This window comes from Pagrus major, chromosome 14 (assembly GCF_040436345.1).
Source record: "Pagrus major chromosome 14, Pma_NU_1.0".
Lineage (NCBI taxonomy): Eukaryota > Metazoa > Chordata > Actinopteri > Spariformes > Sparidae > Pagrus > Pagrus major.
The window spans coordinates 21,852,662-21,877,361 of record NC_133228.1 but is presented as its reverse complement, the minus strand read 5'-3'; the positions used below and the strand labels follow the sequence as shown (position 1 = coordinate 21,877,361).

Genomic DNA, 24,700 nt, shown 5'->3' with positions numbered 1-24,700 from the left:
CGGGCTGAAGTTGGATTCTGAGCTTGCTGTTCTTCTCCTGGACAGGTGAGCCTCCAATGTAAGTTTTACTTAGCTAATAATCTAAATGTGTGGTAGTAATTGGCTGTGTAGTTGAAATGACCGTGAATCTAATAAAGCAGGCGGTTTGTGTTCACAAGTGACGAGTAATGTTGTGAGTTGATTAGCTTTATGCTAACCGTAGCCAAAGGCTCACGACAGCTACAAGCAAGTCAGAGCCAAGGTCAACGTCAAATGTATTGTCAATACCGTTATATATACACGACATACAGAGGACGTGTGCCGTGTGAATATGGATGTGACAGTCATTATTTATTTTCAGGTTACGGTGAAAAGAAAGCAGCGTCTGAATAAAGTGGTTGTCTCTGATAGTCCGTGCATGTGGGGGTTTATTATTCTTAGCATTCACACCTCTTTCCCGTGATATACAAGTGTTGCTGTTGTCATTAGATTATGCAGTATAAGTATCACGTCAGTATGACAAACATCGTGGCTTTATTAGTGCCAGACATGTAGGCTATGTCATGCTGAGACGTTAGCAAGAAATAATCGCTGTCGGTCTCTATCGCTCTTCTAAACAATGCAAAAGTAATGTTTGAATGACGTGGGGCAGCCAAGAAAACCAGAGTTTCTGGCTGGCAATGAAATTGGGGAATGAGGTCAGAGCCACCTGGGTGTCGTTCCCCACCTCTTTTAAGCCTTCACAAAAAGGGCGTCGTCACACCCTGATTGGCTGAGAGGGAAATGGCCCAAGCTGCTTCCACTCCTCAATCAGGAGTCAGTCTCCTCACCTGCACACAGGTGATCTGAATCACCTGCACACAGGTGATCTGAATCACCTGCAATCAGTCCAGAGGGATTTTGGAAAATCAGCCCAAAACAAAGAAACACAGCAAGTCTCAAACAATGGGACGGCTACAGGAATCAAGAGTCACTCACTGAAATGTCAATTATAAAATATTTATTTTAAGAACTAACTTTACAACACAGTATTCATAGTGAACATTCCCACAGTCTTCAATTAGTCTAATGTTCAGATTTCAAGGGTTAATTAAAAATTCCTCACGGAGAAATGTTTTGACCATCCAGGCCGGGACAGAAGGAGATTAAATGAAATTAATTTAAATGAAAATAAGTTTAAGCTCCCAGCTCACAAACACACTGAACTATCAATGGGCTGTGTGTAGGACGGCTGGAGGGAAGGCTGATGGATCCAGTGTTTCAGTGCGACATCCAGTCCAGAAACAGCTCGTAATCTGATCTGGTGCTGGTATATTTATCACCTCTTCATCTGAAGTTTCTGTTTAATCTCCGCTGCATTTAGTGAGGTCAGTACTTCCTGCTGAGAAATGTTGTTGTCAGTCACCCAACTCAGGCCCAACTCCAGCCGGGTTTGATTCACACGTCTCTCCAGAGGTGAACGTCGCTCGATCGTGTTCAGAATCTTAAACTGTCCAAAAAATAAAAACGAATCGTCCTACGTCTAGTTTTCTGTGTCCGTCATCAGCTCTCCCATCCCTCCAGGACGGGCAGGAACGGCAGGTCGGTGCTGCCCAGGTAGGTCCTCCCTCGGTGCTGGAAGACGTCGCTGACGGCCCACGTCAGGTGGCCTCCGGGGTCGTGCAGCGTTCCCACGATCTCGCCGTCCAATCCGAGCTCCAGGACCAGAGCGTAGCGCGGCAGCAGGGCGTTGTACCAGCTCAGAGGGATCACCTGGAAACACACGTTTAGTTTAATCATTTTCTAGAACCCAAAATGGCGTCTTCTAACTTCTTCTTTTCTTCAAACAACAGTCCAAAACCCAAATACTCATTTAAGAAGCTGGATTTTGATTAATTTTGCTTGATCGGAGAATGTAAACACTGGTATCTCTTTAAATTTTACTCTGAGCTCGTCATTTGGTGTCATTTGGGAAATGTAACCTCTCAGTAGTCCGGTCACATCGTGCACCAAACATGTTTTAAATAAAGTTTTTCAGTCAGTGTGACCTGAACTGACACTTCCCAGAGTTCACTGGGAGTTCAGACCTGCTCCTTAAAGAGTGAGTGTGTGTGTGTGTGTGTGTGTGTGTGTGTGTGTGACGGAGCTGCAGCGTATTCAACTAAGAAAGTGTGTGTGTTCGTCTAACAAAATCAGTGTGTGTGTGTGTGTGTGTGTGTGTGTGTGTGTGTGTGTGTCCTGTCCCGTCACATTTCACACCATCTAGTCTCGCTGCAGCCTGGAACAAAGCCTGTTATTCTCCCCTGACTGACAGACAAAATAATCGGGAATCACACAGCGAGGAGCAGATGCATCATGGGAAAGTAGATTCATCTGCCAACAGCATTTATCTCCTGGTGATACTCAGTAATTTTCATATGACTGATTTATTACTGTGTGATCAAATGCAGTTTAATATTGAAGGCTAAAATCACTTCTACTAACATGAAGGTGATAATCTTTAACATCTTGGTGTGTGTTCTGATCCAGATTTGTATTATTGATGATAAGCCATGTCTCAGCCTCATGTAAATAAAATATGTCATTGTCTTTCTATCTTCTCAGTCAAACTGTAAAACAAACCGACCTTGGCCAGGAAGCGTTTGACAGCCGGGTACGGGGCGATCATGTCCAGGAAGGGAGGCGTGAGCTTCCTGAACCGCGTCGTTGTTATTCCAACCAGGAAAGTTTCGTGGTCGCTGAGGCGGATGTTGTCAGGGTAACCGATCATGTTGTCCATGATGATGTCTTTGGTACCGGCCTTCGGGCCCTTCAGCCAAAATCTGAGGACACAGTCGACAAAACATCAGTCCACTGAGTAACTGATGTTTATCTTAACCTGTGTCTGTGTGTGTCTGTGTGTGTGTGTGTGTGTGTGTGTACCTGAGTATGCGTCCGATGCTCGTCTCTGCCAGCAGCAGGAAGTGTTCGTCAGGCGACAGGACGATGCCGTTGGGCATGTAGAGAGAGTCCAGCAGCACCTTCACACTTCCTGTTTGTGGGTCGAAGGAGAGGAGACGACCGAGGCTGTTCAGCTCGATCACCTGAGACCCAACACGCCAGTTCAGTTTAGTTTAATGTAACTACAGATTACATTTTCAGTTTAGTTTCTAAGCCTTGTTTATTTATTTTTGTTTATTTGTTTATAAACAGTTAAAGTGTTTATAAACCTGATGTTCCTCGTGGCTCAGTGGCTATTAAACACAAGAATACATTAAACAACACATTAATGTGTACATGTGTGTCATTCATGTGTGTCGTTGGGGGTGAACGTGGGCAGCTTCTACCTGCGTCGACCAGTTTTCTCTTTTTAAACCAAGTGCATGTTGACACATCTCTCCTCGAGCCTCATCAGCAGCCTCCCCTGTTTCCTGAACTGAAAGGACCCTCAGCGTTCTCGTTTTTTGGCAAACGGTCCAGATGGACGGGTAAAAAAGATTGAGTGTGTCCTTGTGTGTGTTTTTTAAAAAGGACTGCGGTTGCTGAGCAACGCTGAAAAAAGCCTTGATGGATCCTGCTGCAGCTTTTCTTTGCTCGGTTATCTATTAGAGGATTTTTTTTTTGTTTAGAGCGCCTGCTGCTTACTTCACTCACCCTCTTTTCAACTCTTTTAGATGCTTTCACATTTAAAATCTAAAAAGGAGGTGATCAAAACATCTCTCCCCTCGTCTCACCTCTAGTTTGACGTGTCTGCGCCCCCAGCGACTGGAAGAGTCGGTGAAATAAATGATCCCAGTTTGGGAGGAGATCTCCAGGCCGTTCAGGAAGGCGAAGGGAATGCCGTCAGCACCTGACGACCGATGAAAAGGAGGGTCACACACAAGGAGTTCATTTATAAAAATTCAATCCCAGCATGCGTAAGAACACACCACCACCTTACCTTGTGAGCTAGCCAGGAGCAGAGTCTTCTCTCCGGTTTTGGGGTTGACGCTGTGCAGCCCAAAGTACGAGTCTGCAACGATCAGCTGACCGTGACGATCCAGACGAACGCCGTGAGGACGACCGCACACAGGCTCAAAGTCTGTGCTGCTGCCTGCAGACAGACGTACAACAGACTCAACCAACATCGCTTTAAATCAGATGTTATTGTGCAGTAAACAACCAAAATTATGTTTCATGATATCAAACCAAGGAAGCTGGAGAATTAAAGAAAAAGAATAAAGTTTCCACCACATTCAAGTGTTTTAAAAGATTTCCAGCACCAGTAAGAACCCTTAATTAGCTTCTTTATAGTCTTAAAGGCACCAAATTACTGGCTGCAAAAGAAAAGGACAACTAGTAACACCGATATCAGGTCCTATAGAGAAGTGTAGGAGTGTAACCGAGTGTGAAGGAAAGTGTAGGAGGATGAGAGGAAGGATACGGCCGTCCCTGAACAAACACAGAAGAAGAAACAGACGTGTGACAATAAAAAAAACACAAACCACATTCTGGTAGATCCTGTCCCATCTGTGTGATGAGGGTGAGGCTGTCATCAGGACCGATCCTCCACAGCTTCCCGTCCACAGTTCCTGTGTACACGTTACCTGAAACACACACAGAGATGTTTTTAAAACTGCTGATGTCATGTGATGTCTGCTGAATTTTGTTCTTGTTTGGGTGAAAAAAGCTGCAGAAATAACACTCAGACCATCATGAGGCGCTAAAAATCTACATGAAAATGAAGGAAAAACACATTGCAGAGTTTTTATTTATCTAAAAAGATGGACAAGAAAGTTAAATAAAAGTAAATAATGTGAAAATGTAATAACCTCAACATACAGGGGGCAACAAGGGACAAAATACTCAGCATAGCAGACAGGCAGAGGTCAGAGGTCAAAGTCCTTGAGGAGAGTTAAATCATACAAATCAAATCCAGGACGCTCACCCTCCTCATCGGCAGTGAAGGATTCTGGTCCGTGTAGTTTCCCAGTGAACAGCCTGCGGCCCTTCTGCAGTCGGGTGTTGACGGCCAGCGGCCCCTCAAGGGCCGGAGGAGGCCCCTTCAGTCTGGAGGAACAGATTTGGATGAACCGACAAATTTAACGTAACGACGGCAATTTAATCATACAGCAACTAAGATGTTGGAGCCAGAAGTGACCGGACGAGAGGGTGGAGCTGGGGAGGAGGAAACTGTTTACTGAGGGAATAAATCAAGTGAGAAGTAGGCTCACTTTCTCATAAGCTTACATACGATCACACTTCTTTTTGCAACCAGTGGAGTCGCCCCCCGCTGGTTATTAGACAGAAGGCAGGTTTAAGATACTTACACATGTGGTTTGGGGTCTATGGGAGAAGGCAGCAGGTAAACGCCAGCAGCCACAGCGAGCAGAGCGGCTAACAACGATCTCCTACCAAACCTGACAGAGAGCAGAAATAAAATGAGACATTTTAGTGCAGTAATGTTAATTATCTTAAATGTAGTGAACCCTTCATGTTTTCCTGCAAAAAAAACTATTTAAACAACTAAAACAGATGTAAAATATATGAAAAACAGTCAGTCAGGAGTTGTTCCTTTTGTTCTTGGTAGTTTTCCCCCTTTGAGATACTTATCGAACTGTGAAAGGATTTTGTTGTCTGCAGTTTCACAATCAGCAGAAAATAAGTCAGCGGCGTCGTGTCACACGTGGTGGAGTGAACTTTGACATGTTTCAGAAACACAGGATCTGTAATATGTTGCACAAAAGCTGATCCCATCAGTCCAAGAGTCTGTTACACACAGTTGTGTAAGTGGAAACTGAACCAGACAACAGGTCAACGTTCAAGTAAATAAATAAGATTAGAGAGCATTCACTGCATGTATGTTTATCATTTAAATGTAAAGGACTTCCTCTGGAGATTGGTTCTCTGTTCCCTCCTATCAGAGGGAAAAGGTGAGGTTTATCAGCCGGTGGTTAAAATATGTGGTGTCGCTCTGTTGTGACAACGTTACAGGACAAACGGAAATCACAAGGGAAGATCTGCAACTCTTTGCATGATTGAAGTGATGCGTTGCAACCTACCTTCATGCATCACTTAAACAAAAGGTTATCAGCCCAGATGTCTGGTACAATATTTACATACACTGCCTCCATTGTTTTCCCCATTGTTGACTGATTTTTACTGAGAATCAAACAGACTGGTTACATATGGTTTCTCACCGTGACGAATTGCACGTGTGATAGCTTACTGATTTAACATGTGAATAAAGGCCCATTTCATGTGACATTATATTCTTTTCACAATTTAAAATTTTAGTTTACATGTGAAAAATGTGTAAAAAAAATAATAATTAGGAATTCACATGTGAAAAAGGTCATTTCATGTAATTTGAAATGCCATGTTTTGTTTGCACATGTGAAAATGTCCAGCTCACATGTGAAACTGCGAATAAAATCAAAACTCTGCACCAGGAAATAAAACTGTTGTCATGCCTACTTAAGCTTTGCAGTGAGATAACAGTGTCCCATGAAGAATCCCATTAAGAAACTGAGCTTTTTAAGACGCGACCTGGCACCTTGCACCTTCACCGCCCACAACTGATGTGCGTAAAGGCAACACCTGAACCGGCTGTTGACCGCTTGTTTCTCTTTAAACATGAGCAGCTTGGTGCATTTACTGATGCCGAAAAGAAGTATGTCCCTTAATAGTTCAAAATATGGTCTTTAATTGTTTTTCTCATGACGCCGCTGATTTTGCAGAAACAATTGACAGATTTGTGAACGCAGTCTGGCGACGCAGACCAGATCGTTCACGCTTCTGGCGCCCGCTGAGGTGAACACGACCACAGAATGAAACATTTCAAAATAAATTAAATGTTTAACTTACATAGTTGAGTTTTGAGAGTTGTTGAGGCTCCTCTTCCTGCTGGATCACTCAGGTCTGACTCAACTGGAGGAGTGTCAAACACACCTGGGTGTATACAGGAGCATCCGGTGAGGGCCTTCAAAATAAAAGAGTTAAGGCGCACGTTTCCGGTCCGAGTTTGTTTGATTGTTTTTCCAGATTTTTTTTTTTTTAAAGTGAGAGATTTACATTAAGGAAATTAATTTATTTACTATTTAGAGTCCAGAAGGGAAGCTACTTTACTCGAGCACTTCTTTTTAAAGATACAATATTTAACCGTGACGACAGTGCTGAGGCAAAAACTATAAATATTCCTGCTTCTTGGGCCCTTATTACTTTAAATAAACCTTAGTCATATAGCGTGGAGATCAAAGTGCTTGACAATTGAGTAAAGAAACAAGAAAATAAATTAAATACAGGAAATTGAAGTGTAAATAATCCTACACAATAAAACCAAGCAACTAAAACAAAACAGGCAGCAAAGAGCAATGGCGATCTAAAACTGCCAAAATCATAAATAAATAATAATATATATAACATATGTTGACCTGGTTTGACCTTCTCTGTCTCACTCATAACTGAGGTAGGCTGGTTGCATGAAGGACTTTGCCTCAGGGCCTCACCTGGACTGCCACACCCTGACCAGGATTCAAACCCCCGGTCCAGGTACAACAAACATGCTCCAGCAAGGAAGAGCCAGGACGACAGGATCTACAGCAACTCAGACTAGATGAAGAGAGGTAAGATGATCCGAACTGAAGGAGTTGAGCTACCAGAAGGCAACATAGCAGATGTAGACAGCTACAAGTACCTTGGGGTCCTGAAAGCAAATGATATGACTTCACATCACTAGGAAAGCAGCCACAGTCAAAAACCCACAAAGAGTAGGCGAAATAAGCAGGCCAAAGGAGGAGATAACCTCTGATATCAAGACAAGGAAGCTCCTCACAATGCACGGAGGGTCGCACCCCAAGTCCAGCGTCCAGGGGACGGACACTAAGTGGAAGGAAGGAGGCCGAGGACTAGTGAGCGAAGGCAGACAGGAGCCCTGCTTAGATTGCTTCAGTTCATAATCCTGATTTTATTTCCCTTCAAACATCTTACACATAACCCAAACTTACGAAACACTCTGCTTTTACTTTGAAGGCTGTACTGACAGGCTCACTGCTGACGGCTTTATGTCTGACACAGTTTAATGTTTGTCTGTGAGAGGAGGAGAAAGAGGAGGAGGAGGAGGAGGAGGAGGTGGAGGTTTCCCTCCTCTTGTGGGTGCAGTTATTTAAGTTGGGGTCACACAGAGGACAAGAGGAGGAGGCGCTGCATGAATCTGCTGCAGACAACAGTGCAGCCAAAATACTGACAACACGTGTTTCAACACCATAAATAACACTGTGAAGGAAACATAAAGACACACTGTTGGCAGAGACGCAGGCTGGAAATGGATGTCTGTCAAATATGAAGATACAGCAGCCGCTTAGCTTAGCTTAGCATAAAAAATGAAAACAGGGAAAAACAGCAGCCTTGGCTTTGCTCAAAGGAAACACAAGTGTGATGAAACTGACACTTAACAAACAAGATATAAGTTAAACTGTGACATTTAGAGATTGTAGTAGGCAGGCTTGTTTTCTTTGGACAGTGCTAAGCTAGCTGTTTCCCCTGCTTACAGTCTTTATGCTAAGCTAAGCTAGCAGTTTCCTAGTTGTAACTTCACATGAAGTTATAAAAGGAGTAATCTACATTTTTGGAAATACACTTAGTTACTTTTTATTGGAGAAAATTAGATTAGCACGTTGATACTTAATTATGAACTATAATTATATAAAACAAAGAGAAGTTGCAAATTATCATATATGAGAAGCTGGAACCAGTGAGTTTTGTCCTTTTTTGATTAAAAGATTACTTTGAAATCATCAAATTTGCTGCAAATGAAGTTTTCTTTCAATCAAGTAATAAATGAATAATCTAAACCTTCACCTTCATTTGCAAAATAATCCCATCTACCTCAAAAAGTGTTGAATAAAAAGCCAGTTCCTTTATCAAACCAAAATTAAATCATAAGACAAAAACAAACGTATATAAAACATAGATAAAAACACTCCGACACACGACTTTGTTGTTTTAATTTCACCTTTAATAGATGCAGCCCGCCTTGTGTGAGGAAAGGCCACGTTTGGTAACGATTCAAAGAAACCACAAGATACCAACAAAAATAAAAACCTGTTCGCCTGCAGAGAGAACTGCAACAAAAAGCATCATCTGATGAAACCCAACGTCTGACCCGCGGGTCCGTTTTTCTGTCTGCAGCTCGTCGTTCTGTTGCTGTCAGACTTTAGGAAAGGCACTGCAGAGGTCCGAGCTGTCAGACCTGAGCGCAAAGGGCAAAATTAAACTTAATCTTCTGCTAAAATACAACTACTGACTTATTGTTGGGTTTTCGTTTCTTTGATTCTTCGAACAAAAAACTTTGGATTTTGCACCTCAGGTCTGAACTTAAAACCTGTGACCTCTTTTTAAATCAAGTGTAGAACAACAGAGTTTGTGTTTTTGAGCTCAGATGCTGACGTGAAACTCATCATGTGAGATAAACCTGATGAATCGCAGAGCATCTGAGTCCCCGTGTACAACAAACAAAAGCAGAAGTGGAAAAATAATATCGATAAAATGGCGGAAGAGCTACACACAGATCTTTGGCATTTAATATTACAGATCCCGGCTGTTCAAACCGGAGACACAGATCGCACAAAACTAAGAAAAACAATCTTAAGAGCCGAAAAACTGCTCAGAAATTTAAGCTCATGAGTAGATTTTGAGGTCTTGAGAAAATAATCTCACCACGTTTCAGATTTTACAGTGTAACTAGTAACTAAAATTAAAGGAAAGTACTAAAGTACAGTACTTGAGTAAATTGCAAATAGTTTTGACACTAAGATTTTTATTTTTACTGCGATTGCAAATTGCTTCCAAATATCAAGTATCGATATCGGTCTCCTTGGTTATTAATAACCGTTTTCCTTATTGGCCCTAAAAGAAACATATCAGTCGGATGAAAAGTCCTTGAAAGCGTTCAGAAAAAAGGAAAACTCCTGCTGAAGTTCATGTTTTCTGATCAAAAGCTCCAGAGAGGCTTCTAACAGCGAGGATGTGGTGAGGATTGTGCGCTCTGTGACTCTAGTTTTGATTAAACAGCCTTAAAACAAGATGTCTGAATACACACCAGGTATATCAACTCTTCATTCATTAACACTGCTGGCCCAGAAGCTTTTCATAATAGTTACATTGATCGACAAGCCTAATTTATATCACCAGCAGATCTGGCAGCATTTGAAAAATAATATTTGTTTTCACCAACTTTGTCTCCACAGATCGTCCAAATGCTGCCCGACCCTCAGTTTAATCTACGATGACGCTTGCTTTAATGTTGAACAGCCCAGCGGTGTGTGTACGGTCAGCACGTATGTACACAAAGAGACAAACAGGAACACATGCAACGTTTCACAGTCTACAGCTAACTCAAAATCATGACAGAAGCTCGTTGAGACCAAAAATAAAAAAATGAGCTTAAAACACTTCTGTCACACTGTACTTCCATTCGGAAAAAAAAAAGAAAGAGGAACATTTAATTATGAGTGGAGCCTAACAAAGTAAGATTATAGTGAATTAGATGTTAAGATTAAGTACAGAGTGTGATGGCGGCAGATTGCAGATTAACAGGAGAGAAAAAGGAAAAAAATCAAAAACCCGTCGTCCCTGAATTCAACGTTAAAGTGCCCAAAAAAAATATCAATTGATACGAATCGTCTGGTTTTGTTCTGTCTTAAACAGCTAAAGTTGTTTATCAGATACACAAACAACAACAACATCAACAACAACAACATGGCTTTAAGATTCATTAACTGTTTCCATGCAGACTTTCGTATCATTTTAAATCATATAGTATGGAAGCAAACAAGGGCCAAAATGTTTGAGCTTTCTAAACAACTGAATACCTAATTTATGTTATTTGAATCTTAGAAACATCCTGTAGTTCACCACGTTGAGTAACTGTATTTTATGAGTAACTCTCAATTCAGTGGCATTTAAATATTAATATATAATTATATATAATAAGTATTCAGGGACACTCAAAGAGGGACAGATTTAAAAAAACTAAAACAGGTCAAAAATATTGTAATTTTAGTCCCTTTTACGGGTCAAGCTTCCAAAAAGCTGGATCCTACATTTCCCATAATGCAACTCAACAATGCGCTCCATTAGACCATCCCTGCCTCCGATCTTTACGCCTCTTTCAAACTTCATACGGAGGCTGTTTTGTGTAAAATTTTGATTCTCTAGTCCAAGTTTGATGACATCATCGTGACATGATTAGGGTTAATTCTTAGTATTATATTATTTCTTTTCACCAGTTAACTGAACTTCATGTATAAAGTTGGTGGCGTGACCTTTAAAAGTCATGATCAGGTATTCAGTTGCTTGTACATTCAAATCATCCCGGCCTGTTTTGTCTTCCACAGCTTTAACCCAGTGTTTGATAGTAAAATAAACCAGGGTTAAAACCCTTTTAAATAAAACTCTGAACTATATATGTTTTTCCCTCCAGTGGGAAGAGGCCTCTAATATATTTCTTGCTCCAGGCAACACCACAAAAATATCTTTGGTTATAACAAAACAATTAAAATAAAACTTTTAAGATATAGATTTGACACAGAAATGAGAGAATAGTTGCAGTATTTGTCCACTAGATGGCGGTATTGTACTGTACAAGCGTTTTCCTACTGCAGCGACGTCACTTTGACTTCACTGAGTACCTGCAGCTCAAACACTGAAGCGTTTTACATCTGTGTGATTTATCTCTACTTGTCTGAGAATCTGCAGATTCAAAAAGCAAAGACTTTCTACAAAACTACACTGGAAACGAGCCTCTTTGGTCTCTAAGCCATATATGATAAATTACATGTACCAAAGAAGACGTTGCATATTTATTTAAGGCAGCTATTTACTTGCAACACCTCATCTCACAACTGCACAGAAAGTCCTTTCACCTTCTCCTGCACTTTCATTAAATTGTTCTCCTTCGATCCTTTGCTTTATCTCCGTCTCCGCTCTACCATCCTTTCTCTCCTTCCTATATTTTCCTCTTTATATCCACCAGAAAAAAAAAAGCTGAAATCAGAGTTGAGAAGGAGGTCAAGGCTGCGTGTTTCAACTTGAGATAAGAGCACAAAAACACAGGCGTTTTAAATGAATGTCTGCAGACAGACGGACAGGAGAACGACACAATGCAGCCATTTTCCCTCCCCTGTTCTCCGCAGCTATCAGCGCTTACAGACCTCCTCTTCTCTCAGCTGTGGATTATAGGAGCTTTCATAAATGCAACAAGCGAACAAGCAGTTAATCACGGTGGCTTGAGGGGAAAATCCCCGTCATTGTCCTCAAGGTTACAGCCACGTCTATCTTTCCCATGTACTACTCCCTGTATCTTCTACGTTTGTCTTCCTTCCTCCATCTAATGTTGCTCGTCTACTTCCTCTAAACTGCTCAGTCAACTTCCAGAAACCGGTCACAGCTCACTCCTCTCCTCTCTGACCAACACAGAGGTCAAAGGTCAGGGGGTCACATCTATCCAAACTACATCTGAACATGCTCTGCCAAACAAAAGGCTTTAAATCCAACCAGTTCATCATCATCATCATCATCATCATCATCATCATCATCATCCTCATTCACCTTCACTCTCTGTCACAAACAAATCTAAATTTCTAGCTCACAAGTTTCTATTTGACTCTGTTATCAGTGGAAACTTTCCCTCTTTGATTAAAGTCACGTAAAGTTTGTGTCCGTCTGTTTTCAGTCACATTAAACCTGAAACACAAACCTGATAATACCTCTTCTCATGTCTCTCTACTTTCATCTACAACATTCAGTTTCAGGCCATTCCCTATGGAGTCTCAAGTGTGCCAATAATGATAATAAAATTTAAAAAATAAATTATTTACGGTGTAGTTATATTTGCAGAATAATCATGCATATAAACAAAAGTAAATGTAATAAGTTACAAAGATATTTTTAAACATATTTTAATTTCTTTCTGAGTTTTGTCACTTTTTTTGTTATTTGTCACATTTTGCTACTTTAAGAGACATGTAATCATGGATCAACGCATAAATGTATCCAGGAAGAATTAAAACAATTTCAGTATTTCAATTTTTTCTTAAATCTATAATGCAACTGCTATATTTATTTTATTTTACATTTACTAACGTCTGCTCATTAAAACTATAATTGTAAATAATATAGTGGGAGAAATATTATATTTTTAAATTAAATACAGGAAAATTCATTATTAAATGATAAATGGAAACAGGTTTTATACCTGCACAATGTAAATGGTGTAAACTCAATAAATGTATATTATCTATAATTGCATTTTTTTAATGTATCAGTTTTCATATGGTGGCTACAGGTGACTAAGTCTGTTATTGTTTATTTTGCACTTTTTATGTTCTATTAAAAGCAATGAAAATAAGGTAAATCTATCAAAAAAAATAAAGAATAAATGTGTAATTTTTAGATTATAATGAAACACAAAGAAATTAAAATACATTTTTAAGTTGGCACACTGGAGACTCCATACATACACGCAGGCTACTTCTTCTTCTCACTTCAGAAATATTTCTCAACTTTCAGGCTTCGTTGATCGAGACGTCTTCACTCTCTGGGTATTCTCTAACTGTCCTTGTATTCCCGTCTTGTAGTTACGGCTTCAAAGATTGTTTCTGATGCTCACTGTGTATTTACTTCTAGTAGCAGTCTGGATAAACTATTCTCCGTGTCTGTGTCAACAACCAGATTGGTGCTCCGCCTCTGTAGAATAAACTAAAATAAGACTTTTCTGCTTCAAGAAAAAACAAAAAAAGATAAAAAGCTTCACCCATATAAATTAAGAAAAAAAAAATATGTACAGACCTTTGAAACAAACAAATTAAATAAAACTCTAACTCAACATATGGCCTTGAGTCTTTCACGAAGGGGAAACGAAGAGGAATCAGATAAACTGTATAAATTATGTGACAGCAGGACAGAGTGAGAGAAGAGGAAGAGAGGGCTGGACGAAGAAGAGGGAGAGGATGAGTGAATATGGCACAATTAAGTGAATCTTTGGTGTGAGCAGACGGGACTGCAGGCAGCAGTTTGAAGTCTTTAATCCAGGCTGAACCAAACATCCATCCGAATACTGTCCGTTCATCCCTTTATTCACTTGTCCATCGCTTGCTGTCTCTCAGTTTCTGTCCTCTTCATCCCTTCTTCCAGGCGCTGGATCCTCTTCTCTCCTTCTGCGTCCACATCCCTCTCTCCGTCAAAATTTACACTACTTTTATCCTCTGAGGAGTATAGAAATCACCTCCTCCGTCCCTCTAGGGGGCAGTAGTCCTGTTTTAAGGAGGTTAATCCTTTAGGAAGGCCCTCTGACCTCCCGCAGCGCCTCCTGCAGTCTCTGGCGGTAGTTCTCGTAGCGGCGAATCACCGCCTCCCTCTGCTCATCTTCCTCCTTGTCGAGGATCCGCAGGAAGTTACGCAGCTCGGGGATGGAGAACGCATCCCACTGGAAAGAAGAAAAGCAAACAAACTTTATTTATACAGCACATTCAGGTGTCTGTAGGGTGCAGTTCGTTTCTGTTTTGTCTTTGTTTTGATGACAGAGGTGTAGTGTTACCATGACTTCTCCTGTCTGTTGCTCTCTCAGTACGAAGCTGAGCGTGTCGGTGTCGGGTCCCGCCACCAGACGAAGAAACAACGGCTGCTCGCCATCCGCCAGCTTACACACATAGACTGCAGGACACACACAGATTAATTTAGTCAGTGCAGTACGTTCATTCCTACAAGCCACATACATGCAGGCACCACTGTGGTTGCTCTGTGTGTGTGTGTGTCTGTGTGTGTGTGTGTGTGTGTGTGTGTGTGTGTGTGTGTGTGTGTGTGCATATAAACAGGGCTGGCAGGGGATGAAAGGTTGGGTGCGGCACATTAACAACCACAGTAATTTACAAAAACAGAGGGAGAGATTTCAATGTTGTTAGACTGAACTGGCACTACAGTGAAAGTATCAAAGTACCAGACAGAGACAGACAACACTGAACTTTTAAGACCAATACTGCGAATAACAATTGAAAAAATTGAATTTTTTTGCGATAATATAGACCAATACTCCTTTATTTGATGATCATTTTTGGCAAGGAGTTTTTAAATTAGGTATTAGAGTTGTGTAAAGATATTAACTCAGGCTTCCAAGTGTTCTCAGACGCAACATCACTGGTTAAATTGCAGTTGAGGACTTGTTGCATGTCTCCCTTCACTGTGCAAACATGCCCAAAAATTGCTTAAAAAGACAATAATATAAAAAAAATGTCCATAAACAATAAATTTAACTGGGGCTGGGCGGTGCATCGAATTAAGAGTATCTTTGTCTTTCAGGCTGATATCAGACGTCACTTTGTTTCATCCTGAAACTGAAGGGCACAGACGTTTCTGCATTTCGACACCACAGTTTGTTCACCACTTCATATTTCTGATGAAAGAGCAGCAACAAGACTCAATTCCTAACTTTTAACTGTTGTCTGAGAGGTTTATATATGAGCTTGTTTACTTTCACCTTTACTTTTCAAGCACTTCCAAGGTACTTCTTGCTGATTTTGAACATTTAAACATGACAACAGGACTGTTTCCTTTCAAATACTAAAACATTTTCTGTTTACATGAGTGATTAAGTTGATGAAACACCAGATATGTTGAAAAAATAAGCCTTTTTTAACGATTATATTCCAATTCAGGCATTTTCCCAAGACTTTGAATGAAGCCTGTATGAAGTCTCCATACATCAGAGTTGTGTCTAGACGTTGTCTTTTATTAGCAGGCTGAGTCTCACTGTATGTCTCCAGTAATGAGGTAAAACCAGACCAGGAGGCTTAAATGACAGCAGAAACACGCACCCTTCCAAGTGGGAAAAACACCCAAAATCTCTATAAAAGTTTGGGGGCAAAATGTTTCACAGACTTCAAACAAGACACAAAAACAAGCCAGACAAATTCAATAAATGTTATACAGTAGTATATGAGGCCCATAAACTCCATCTTTGTCCCTTCTTGGAGACGCTAAAGAGACTGAAAGATAATATTTGACCCTGCAACAGCTGTTTATTCATGAGTGTGAGTATTTATATGGATGTGTGGGTATTCCTGGTGAGCTGCTGATAGTGGGGAGAGCCCTGTGGCATCCAACAAGAGGGTGAGGCATGCATTCACACACACACACACACACACACACACACACACACAGATTGTCGAAACTATGTAAGTGCCAAAGCATCTGATACGGAGCTTGGCATGAGTGGCATGAAACAGTGACTCCAGCCCTGTCGCTGTCACGGTCTCACACACACGCCCACACACACAAACACACACACAGACAAAGACACACACACACACACACACACACACACACACTCAGTCTTACCCTGCTCCTCTCTGCGGTAGCGTTTGTACAGGGCATATTTGGCCGGGTTGTCCGCGACTGTGAACTTGTTCAGCAAGGCCATGATCACCTGAACACACACAGGAAGATAAAAAACTTTATTAACAACAACACTAATGACACTAATGTGAATAATAAAGTCATATAATAATGTAAATAAAGATAGAATAGCTATTCCAATAACGTCTCATTGATTGATGCCTGCCGGCCAATCAGAAACTGTCATTTCTGTGGCTGTGATATACTGACGTTCTCAATCAATTTAAATTAATCAGCATGTCAGAAAACACACAAAAAACTGACTGAACTCAATCACCTTTTTATTAAAACTTCAACATCAGCGTCTGTTCTGTTGAACCCTGACTTCAACCCGTATGTCATCAGATCCTAATGAAGTTGTGTTGACGTGCGTGTGTGTATGATGTGTGTGTTAGCCACCTGTCGGACTGTGTTATTGGAGCTGATGTGCAGGGTGTTGCTGACTCCTCGGGGCAGATAGAAGGCCTCCTCCACCACGGCTCCTCCCGCTCCTTTCTGGCCCCCTCGCACCGTCACCGGCCTCCTCAGGTCCATCTGGACTTTGATGAAACCAGTATACACACCAGAAGCATTCTGGGAAAGACAAGGGGAGAGAGTGTGTTATGGTACTGTGTTTTATACCTACTTTAGCGATACTGTACTCATGATCGGACCAATAAAGAGCATTTGAATTTGAGAGATTTAAACTATATGGCCAAAAGTATGTGGACACCCATGAATACTTTAGTCTAAAGCTTTTTTGGTGCTTTTATCTACAAAAACAGGAAAAATACACTTTTAAATTAGACAGAAAATCTGAGCTGTCCAGATACTTTTGGCCAAGATTGTATAAGGTTTTTAGTGGATCATCATCTTTAATTTATGATCATTTACCTACAAAAGAAAAAAAGAAGTGTCCACATACTTTTGGCCATATATTGTATATACAATTTTGACAACAGCAATTCACATTTATGTACGATATCCTGTATTTTCACGAGACTTCGTCCTCTAATCTATCCGTTAGTTTTAGCTGGATGTAAATTTAGCATTACGTGCTATATGATCCCTCCAGAAGAGACCAGTTCACCCATTAAGCCCAGTGTGTCCTGCAGGACAGATGGCACCAAACAGAGGAAGAGCATCCTAATCTCATTACTCCATGTGGTGCCTTGAGGAGTGTGTGCGTGCCAGAGTGTGAAGGTGGTCAAGTGTACAATGAGGACGACAAAGAGACACATTTGTTCCATCACAGATGAAGTGATAAAGAGACAAAGACGGGCGTGAAAGACAGAATTAGTAATAAAGGTGTGGGTTCAAACATCCTGTCTTTCTGCGAGCTTCACATAGTGATGATATCAGCTCTGACGCCAAACATCTAACAGGTGTTGAGCAGCAGGTTTCAGACTCATGACTGGACCTCTCCTGCTTTTTTTTGGCCGAACTACCTGCTGAATCGAACCGTTTCAACTCCACGATAACTGGGCTGTAATAAATCTTCTTATTATGAATTCTTCTCCCTGGTTGGTGCTGACTTTTCCTGGAACCTTTTGAATCCCCCGTGTGGAAAATGTTTTAGAAAATTAAATACTTAAGGGGATTTTGTATATCAAATTTTGTTAGCCGACAACACAGGACACCCCTACTTCACCTCCAATACTTCATTTTTACTGGATGTAAGACACTTTTCACGCTGCCAAGGAAAACACTGTGGGGGAGAACAATAGCAGGAATAACATCACATCACTCTGATGTGACTGCTGAGGAATGCTAGGAGGAGGAGGAGGAGGAGGAGGAGGAGAAGGAGGAGGACAGCGTGGATGTTGAAACAACAGCACACCTTAAAAGTTGAGATTTAAAGCCTGCAGGACTCTGCCTGTTTGGACATCGCAGCTGTTTTACTCACGTTCATATCAGCATATTTTTTTATCTTGTAACGGGGAACGAATAATGAGTTGATTAAGGTGTGTTTATTCAGGAACACATACAGAAGACAGCAAAGACTGGAAAGATATTTCACACAAGGTCCACTTAGTGGCTGTTTTGTAGCTCTGGATTGTATCACACCATCTTTATCAGTAAAGTGGGATTGTAGATGATCATATTTCCCTGTTTCTAAACATTTCAATGACTTTTTTTTGCCTTAAGGGGCAAAAAAATGCTCGCGTTTCTCCCTACTCCTATATTAGAGGAGGGAGTTAGAGCGCAGGTGGCCCAGGTCGAGTGGTAACACTCACTTTTTCTTTTGTATCTAGATATATCAAGCCCTTGGAGCTGTTGTACAGAGCCTAATTTGCTTTAAGTAAGTATCATAGTATTTTATAAAACACATCGGCCTTCATCTCCCTGTCCTTTGTTTGGACAGCAACGGGGATCGTCTGACTGCCTACATCAAGTTTGGTCTGAAGGATTGCATTATCACCTGGTGTTTGTCATTTGGGCATTTTAGACACAAACTATCCATTGGAGACGATAAAGACTTTAAATCAAACATGAATATCAACAGGAGTGGAAGTACTGGGTACATTTAGTCACTAATTTACTTTTTCTTGACAATTATGACATACTTTGTTATTTCTACCTCTACACTTGACACGTTTAGTCACTAGTTACTTTGCGCATGAAAGACAGATGATATGCTGCTTTGATTTATAGTATACAAAGTATCTTAAATGTGCGTATTCTGTAATAATATGACAGCTTTAAAGAAGCCCTTCCCCAAAATGAGTACCAAGGCATTTTAAATAGAACACAGGTATATTTGTTCATACAGCAGTTTAACAGAGGAAGAAGCAGCAGCACGCAGAATATCTACATGATAAAAAACTGCTTTGTACAAGATTTCTTCTGTTTTTAAAAGAGAAACAAGCTCCAAGCTAAATACACAAAACCCACTGACTCAGCTCGTGTGTGTGTGTGTGTGTGTGTGTGTGTGTGTGTGTGTGTGTGTGTGTGTGTGTGTGTATGTGTGTGTGTGTGTGTGTGTTTTACTCACGAGTGTCATTTTGAGGTGGTCTTTGGTCACTGAGTTGTACAGCTCGATCCTCTGCCTGATTTCCTCCCTGCTGAACTCGGTCCGCAGCTCTCTCTCCTTCTCCACATCCTGACAGACAGAAGAAAAAGGAAACATGACATGATAAGTCACAAGTCAACTAAGATTATTAAACAATACAGCCTCTGTTTGGACAGCGGTGCAGGAAAACGTGTCCAAGCGCACATGTAAAAACAGTTCTTGCTCATCTGACAACATTCAACACACGCTTTACATACAGTATATCTTCCTGATAATTCAAATCATGTATTTTTTATATCCACTACTAAAGCTGATATGTCTTTATACATACAATTAATAAGTCCATATACTCCTTGAGCTGGTTATCCTGTGACACCTTGATTGCACAGGGCAAGTTTCTCGCCCTTGTGATGCAGTTTTCGAGTGTCATGCCTGCCTCATACTGCTGACTTGCTCAGATTGTGTTTATTTCATCACTTTTCACTGAGTTTTGTGCCTCTACCGTGGTTGAGTAAGCTACGTAGTTAAATCATTTCATCATTGTCTGTTTTAACTGGGTTTATTGCCGTTACATCCGACTTTGTTGTGCTGTAGATCCCGAGTCTGTTGAGGCGTTTTTTATTTTGAATATCGGCAGCACACTACGTATCGTTCCTCTGTCTGACTTCCTGTCCGGCACAATCTACTCTGTGCAGCCCGACGCGGCTTCTGTCTGCTTCGGTCAAAATGGACCTGGTGTGTATTCTCTGCAGAGAGGAGCTCCTGGGACTAGAGATGCACAATATGGATTAAACCAAGAACTGGTAATTACCTATTTTTCATGGCAATACCGATAAGATAACCAATAATTTCCCATTTTCATATTTTAAAAAGAAGTTTATAAGCTGTAGTTTATGCACACCTGAGGGAGCAAAGATGATTTAATATTCAGTAGCTCCCTAACAAGTGTCGTTGTGTTGACATTGTAGACTCAGTCGGTTTGATATTTATCGTGCATCTCTGCCTGGAGATAGAGCAGCGTCTAGAATGACCATGATCGACTACGACAATTAGTTTGTTTTGTCCGACAAAGCCATCAGACGTCCATAAGTGTGCAAACTTCACCACAGCCAAATGTCAAATGCATTAAATGGTTTCACAAATCGGAGGAGTTAGGCGAACACGCATGTAAAAGTAGAGAAGCTAAAAAAACACATCACGATTTTAAGAAAAACCTCAAAAAAACAAATAATATGGGACGAATAAGTGAATCTAATACTTATAAAACTTGATTCTTTACCTTTCGAATGAGAACCATAACAGAAGACCGCCAGGACGCAGGAGAAGAAAGTTCTGATAAGAAGAACTTCTTGCTTTTTATAGTTACAGGAGGTACTTTGTGTCACTGCATAGTGCTTAAGGGTTCAATAGATAATAGTGATATTTTTCATGTGACTCAGTACAGTAATGTGATAATAAGGAAGGAGGAGATAAAATGGCAGGAAGACATGCGCTGAGAATAAAACACAACACTTTCATTTATCTGGTGATAGAAATCTTCTCATCGTTCTAGCAAACTTTTTGCAGCGAGATTGTGAAGTGTTAGAAGGCCCCTAGCTGCTGCTGCTGCTGCTGCTCCCGCTGGAGGGTCAGCACATGACAGAAACAACATTTATAATCCAGCCTGGGTCCCATGCTGCGTGACTGACTTCTAATTTTAGAGAAAACATGGAAAACCTCCTGCAGGACAGTCAAACAAAACCATCCACAACTTTAAAAAAAAAGCAAGAAAAGAAATGTCTCAAGGCTAAAATTGTGATTAGCGAAACTGACAGGAGGCCACGTGGAATTGAATTATGAGCAGAAATATATTCGCAGCATGCATGCACACGTGTTTTACTGTATGTGACGACTGAATGGAGCCACAGTCAGCAGTCCCCACTGTGTTTATGTATAAATAGCAGGAAGTGGTGGGGCAGGTTCAAGGGTCAGAGCAGAGGCTAGCTGATAGAGAAAGTTCTCGATAAAGATGACAGACGGACACATGTGTTCAGTACACAGACGAACATCTGCACTTGAGCTTTAACGACTAAAGACAAACACTGACCGGCAGGAAAACAAGTGACATCAGGTCAAAAACACACCCAGTCGGAGCTGTCTGATGAATTATTTCAAGTTAGTTGTCCATTTTTTTATTATTTCAAAATAGTACACAGCTGCAGAAAGCACAAGCTATAATTTAGGTCACAAGACAAAGCCAAATATGTTACATAGTCAGTTGTAAAGAGCCCGTCCACTGACCTAAGAGCCAATTAAAATGTTTTCGGGCAGTCGCTGCATGCAGATGTTTGGTTTTCAGGAATAAGAGGCATAAATACAGCTAAAACTGCTACAAGTCAAACTCAGCACCAATAATCACATTTTAGTTCAGAAAAGATAACTATTAACCCTAAGATCTTAGGACAATGACAAACATCGACTATGTGACCACGAGGACCATCATTTTATTGTGTAACAGCAAACGTTTGGCATTTTGACACAGCTTTTCAATATGAACATACTTGGAAAACATGCTGAATGCAACCAGGGCAACATGATATGGTAAAAATAACCATATTGTGAGTATTGTGACAGATATCATGATTGTGATATGTGGAAATGATCATTGTTTTTGCATCACAATTTTCATTTCCACTGAAAATGATGTGACATTTGTTGCGGTCTGTACCAAACAAACATGTTTTCTTACATCTGGAGAAGATTTGCAGGCCAGGACATCTTTCCTGCACTACAGCACTTCATGAAAATGCTGTTTTGTCACACATTTTACCTTTTACCTGCAATAAGGATAATGAGGTTGGCCATATTGCGATTTTTATAATATTCTGATTCATTGTGAAGCCCTAAATGCAACCTAATGATCCTATTTGAATCTTCAAATAAAATAGAAAAACAAAAAATCTTTTATTTTAATCTGCAATAATCATCCATCTCATGATAACATGATACAGGACATGTTTAATGTCGCGAGTAATTCACTTCAGACTGGCGTTTCTCTCTGACCCATAAATCAGTGGACACGTCACAATGTTAGAATCGCTCAGAGCTGCAGTGTGTTTGTGTGTCTGTGTGTGGACATGCAGTATTGGCACCTTGTCTTTGCCTTGAGCAGCAGTGTGTGTTTTCCATATAAGGGTGCATGCGCCTTCAAAGCCTCCCTGGATTCTGCACTATGTGTGTATGTGTGTGTGGTTTTTAATAGATGTAGAGGAGAGCTGCACTATGCCCATGTAAGCACACACACTACACTGGAGAATTAAAGTCAGTGTATTGGCACTCTCATACTGTACACATACAGACAGAAGATATGAAACAACAGGACTGACTTTAGAGCTTTTGCATCCTGTTTTATACGTCTGTAAATGGTTGTTTTAAGGCTTAAAAATTAGTGGGAAAAGAGGATATAGCTTTCAGCTAGATGGACTTTGTTAGCTTATTTTGTTGACACAATAAAACTTGAGTTAGTCAAAGGATGAGCTCAGTAATAAATGGATAAAGACAGTGCTGTCATCATCATACTGTATGTAAATATGGATTAAGGCTGCTGATTTTTTATGCTCCCGCACCAGTGACAGCTGTGTCCAGAGGCATAATGTGTGATTAGAGACGTGTTATTGTCCATAACGCAAGAATTCAATGGCTAATTATAACAAAATTTCAAAAGACAAAATTAGTCAAATTATTCAAACTCTTCATGGTGCATCAACACATTCGTTCGTCTATCCTGAAGGTACTACCCGACACCTGGGTGCTGGTGACCTGTCTGTCTGCAGGTGTCTGTCAACCTGTCAGACTCAGACACTGACTCATCAGGATTAAAGGAGGACACCTCAACAAATCTGCTCAACCACATGCACAAAGACCAGGGGTGGAGGAAGCACTCAGATCTTTTACTTCATTAAAAGCACCAATATCATGAGACAACTATGTATAAGTACACCATTACAAGTAATCTTACTTATGTTGGGCCCTTCCAGAGGGTCACAAGATAAATCTCAGGGGTCGTGAGATGATAAACGGGGGAGGAAATTAAAAAGAAGTCCTTCTCTTATCTTTAATTTTTGTCATGCAGAAGACAATTTGCCTTCTTTGGGATTTGAACTGAAACTAATGAACTAACTAGTAAAGTACAAGTACCTCCTTGGATTTTTTCAACCACTGACAAAGACACAGACTCCTTGTGTTTATTTCTAAAACCTCTGAGTATCGTGACTCAGTTAAGTTCAACCTGAGGGTTTTTTCCACATTTAGTCTTTACTCTAAGCACCTGCCGGGTCAGGTGAGTCAAAGCTTATTACCAGGAAGTGACAGGTAAGGAGATTATCTGTCATCTTACCATCCACACACAGACAGACAGACAGACCGGCTGAGTCTGCAGTTTGGTCAAAAGCTAAACCACGTGACATTGTAGATTAAGTGACTTTCAACCCACATTAACTATCCTTATATCACTCCTAAACTATTAAAACCTGGGCTCAGGTGTTGTTCTTATGCATCCATCCTTTTAGCATTTGTTGTCTTTATTATTAAACAAATAGTTTCAGCCTTAATCTTGTTGCACTTTTCATGAGATGCAAAGTTTCCAGTCATCGTATCTGCACTTTGAATAGATAGTTTTGAAACCAGCAGACGCTCCTGAGTGTGTCATCATAAGTTAGACTCAAACAGGCAAATACAGGCCAATATAAATATTTTTGAACTGTAGCAGATGCTAGCCAAAGTTTTCTTTATTTGTAATTTTTTTTTTTTTTTATGCCAAAAATAATAAAAAGGATCTGTTGTTTCAGCCCACACATATCATCCTGGGCCTTGTCAGTGTGGAAAAGTGTGTCCAGTCCAGGCTGTGTAATGTCCAGGGAAGAGTGGGTTAAGAGGAGCTGGGAGGGTGAGAGAGCGACGAAATCCAAACAAACAAGAGCAGCAGAGCACAGTGGAGCTACAACACAATGAGGTCATGGTCCTATTTAAGAGCACAGCGAATCCTCCCACTGAAGCTGGAAGATCAACACTGGACAGAGGGATAAGACAGGAGGAAAGACAAAGACAGTAGCTGGGTTTCTATAATGAAGAATAAAGGCTTTTATTTGCACTAGAAACAGAGAATTATCTCAAGTAATAGCCAATTCTGTAAGTTGACTAACACTAATTCTGAGGCCTGTATCTTACGATGCTTCTCTTGGTAGGAAAAGCAATATACTTTGTAATGTGAGGTGTATAAAATGTATTTATTTATCAAGAAAGATCAATATTTGTGAGTCTGTCATATTATAAAAAAAGGTGCTGCTTACTTTTCAGTTTTTGAGC

General features: G+C 40.6%; 2 protein-coding genes across 2 annotated transcripts in view; both read right to left on the bottom strand.

The window, feature by feature from the left end:
• Positions 1-964: 964 nt before the first annotated feature.
• On the bottom strand, positions 965-6,863 carry LOC141008324 (adipocyte plasma membrane-associated protein). The gene is made up of 9 exons (XM_073480635.1): positions 6,784-6,863; positions 5,247-5,336; positions 4,865-4,986; positions 4,422-4,523; positions 3,878-4,030; positions 3,672-3,787; positions 2,881-3,041; positions 2,585-2,780; positions 965-1,731 (listed from the first exon to the last, which is right to left on the bottom strand). Coding segments are annotated over exons 1-9 (1,152 nt in total). The 5' UTR covers positions 6,786-6,863; the 3' UTR covers positions 965-1,521.
• A 2,047-nt stretch (positions 6,864-8,910) lies between these two features.
• Positions 8,911-24,700, bottom strand: part of rassf3 (Ras association domain family member 3) — a 65,440-nt gene continuing 49,650 nt past the window's right edge. Inside the window, exons 3-7 of the mRNA XM_073480420.1 lie at positions 19,340-19,447; positions 16,765-16,938; positions 16,309-16,396; positions 14,513-14,628; positions 8,911-14,401 (exon numbers count right to left, since the gene is read on the bottom strand). Of these exons, the coding sequence (XP_073336521.1) occupies positions 14,252-14,401; positions 14,513-14,628; positions 16,309-16,396; positions 16,765-16,938; positions 19,340-19,447 (636 nt within the window). The 3' untranslated portion in view covers positions 8,911-14,251. The remainder of the gene's footprint in view (positions 14,402-14,512; positions 14,629-16,308; positions 16,397-16,764; positions 16,939-19,339; positions 19,448-24,700) is intronic.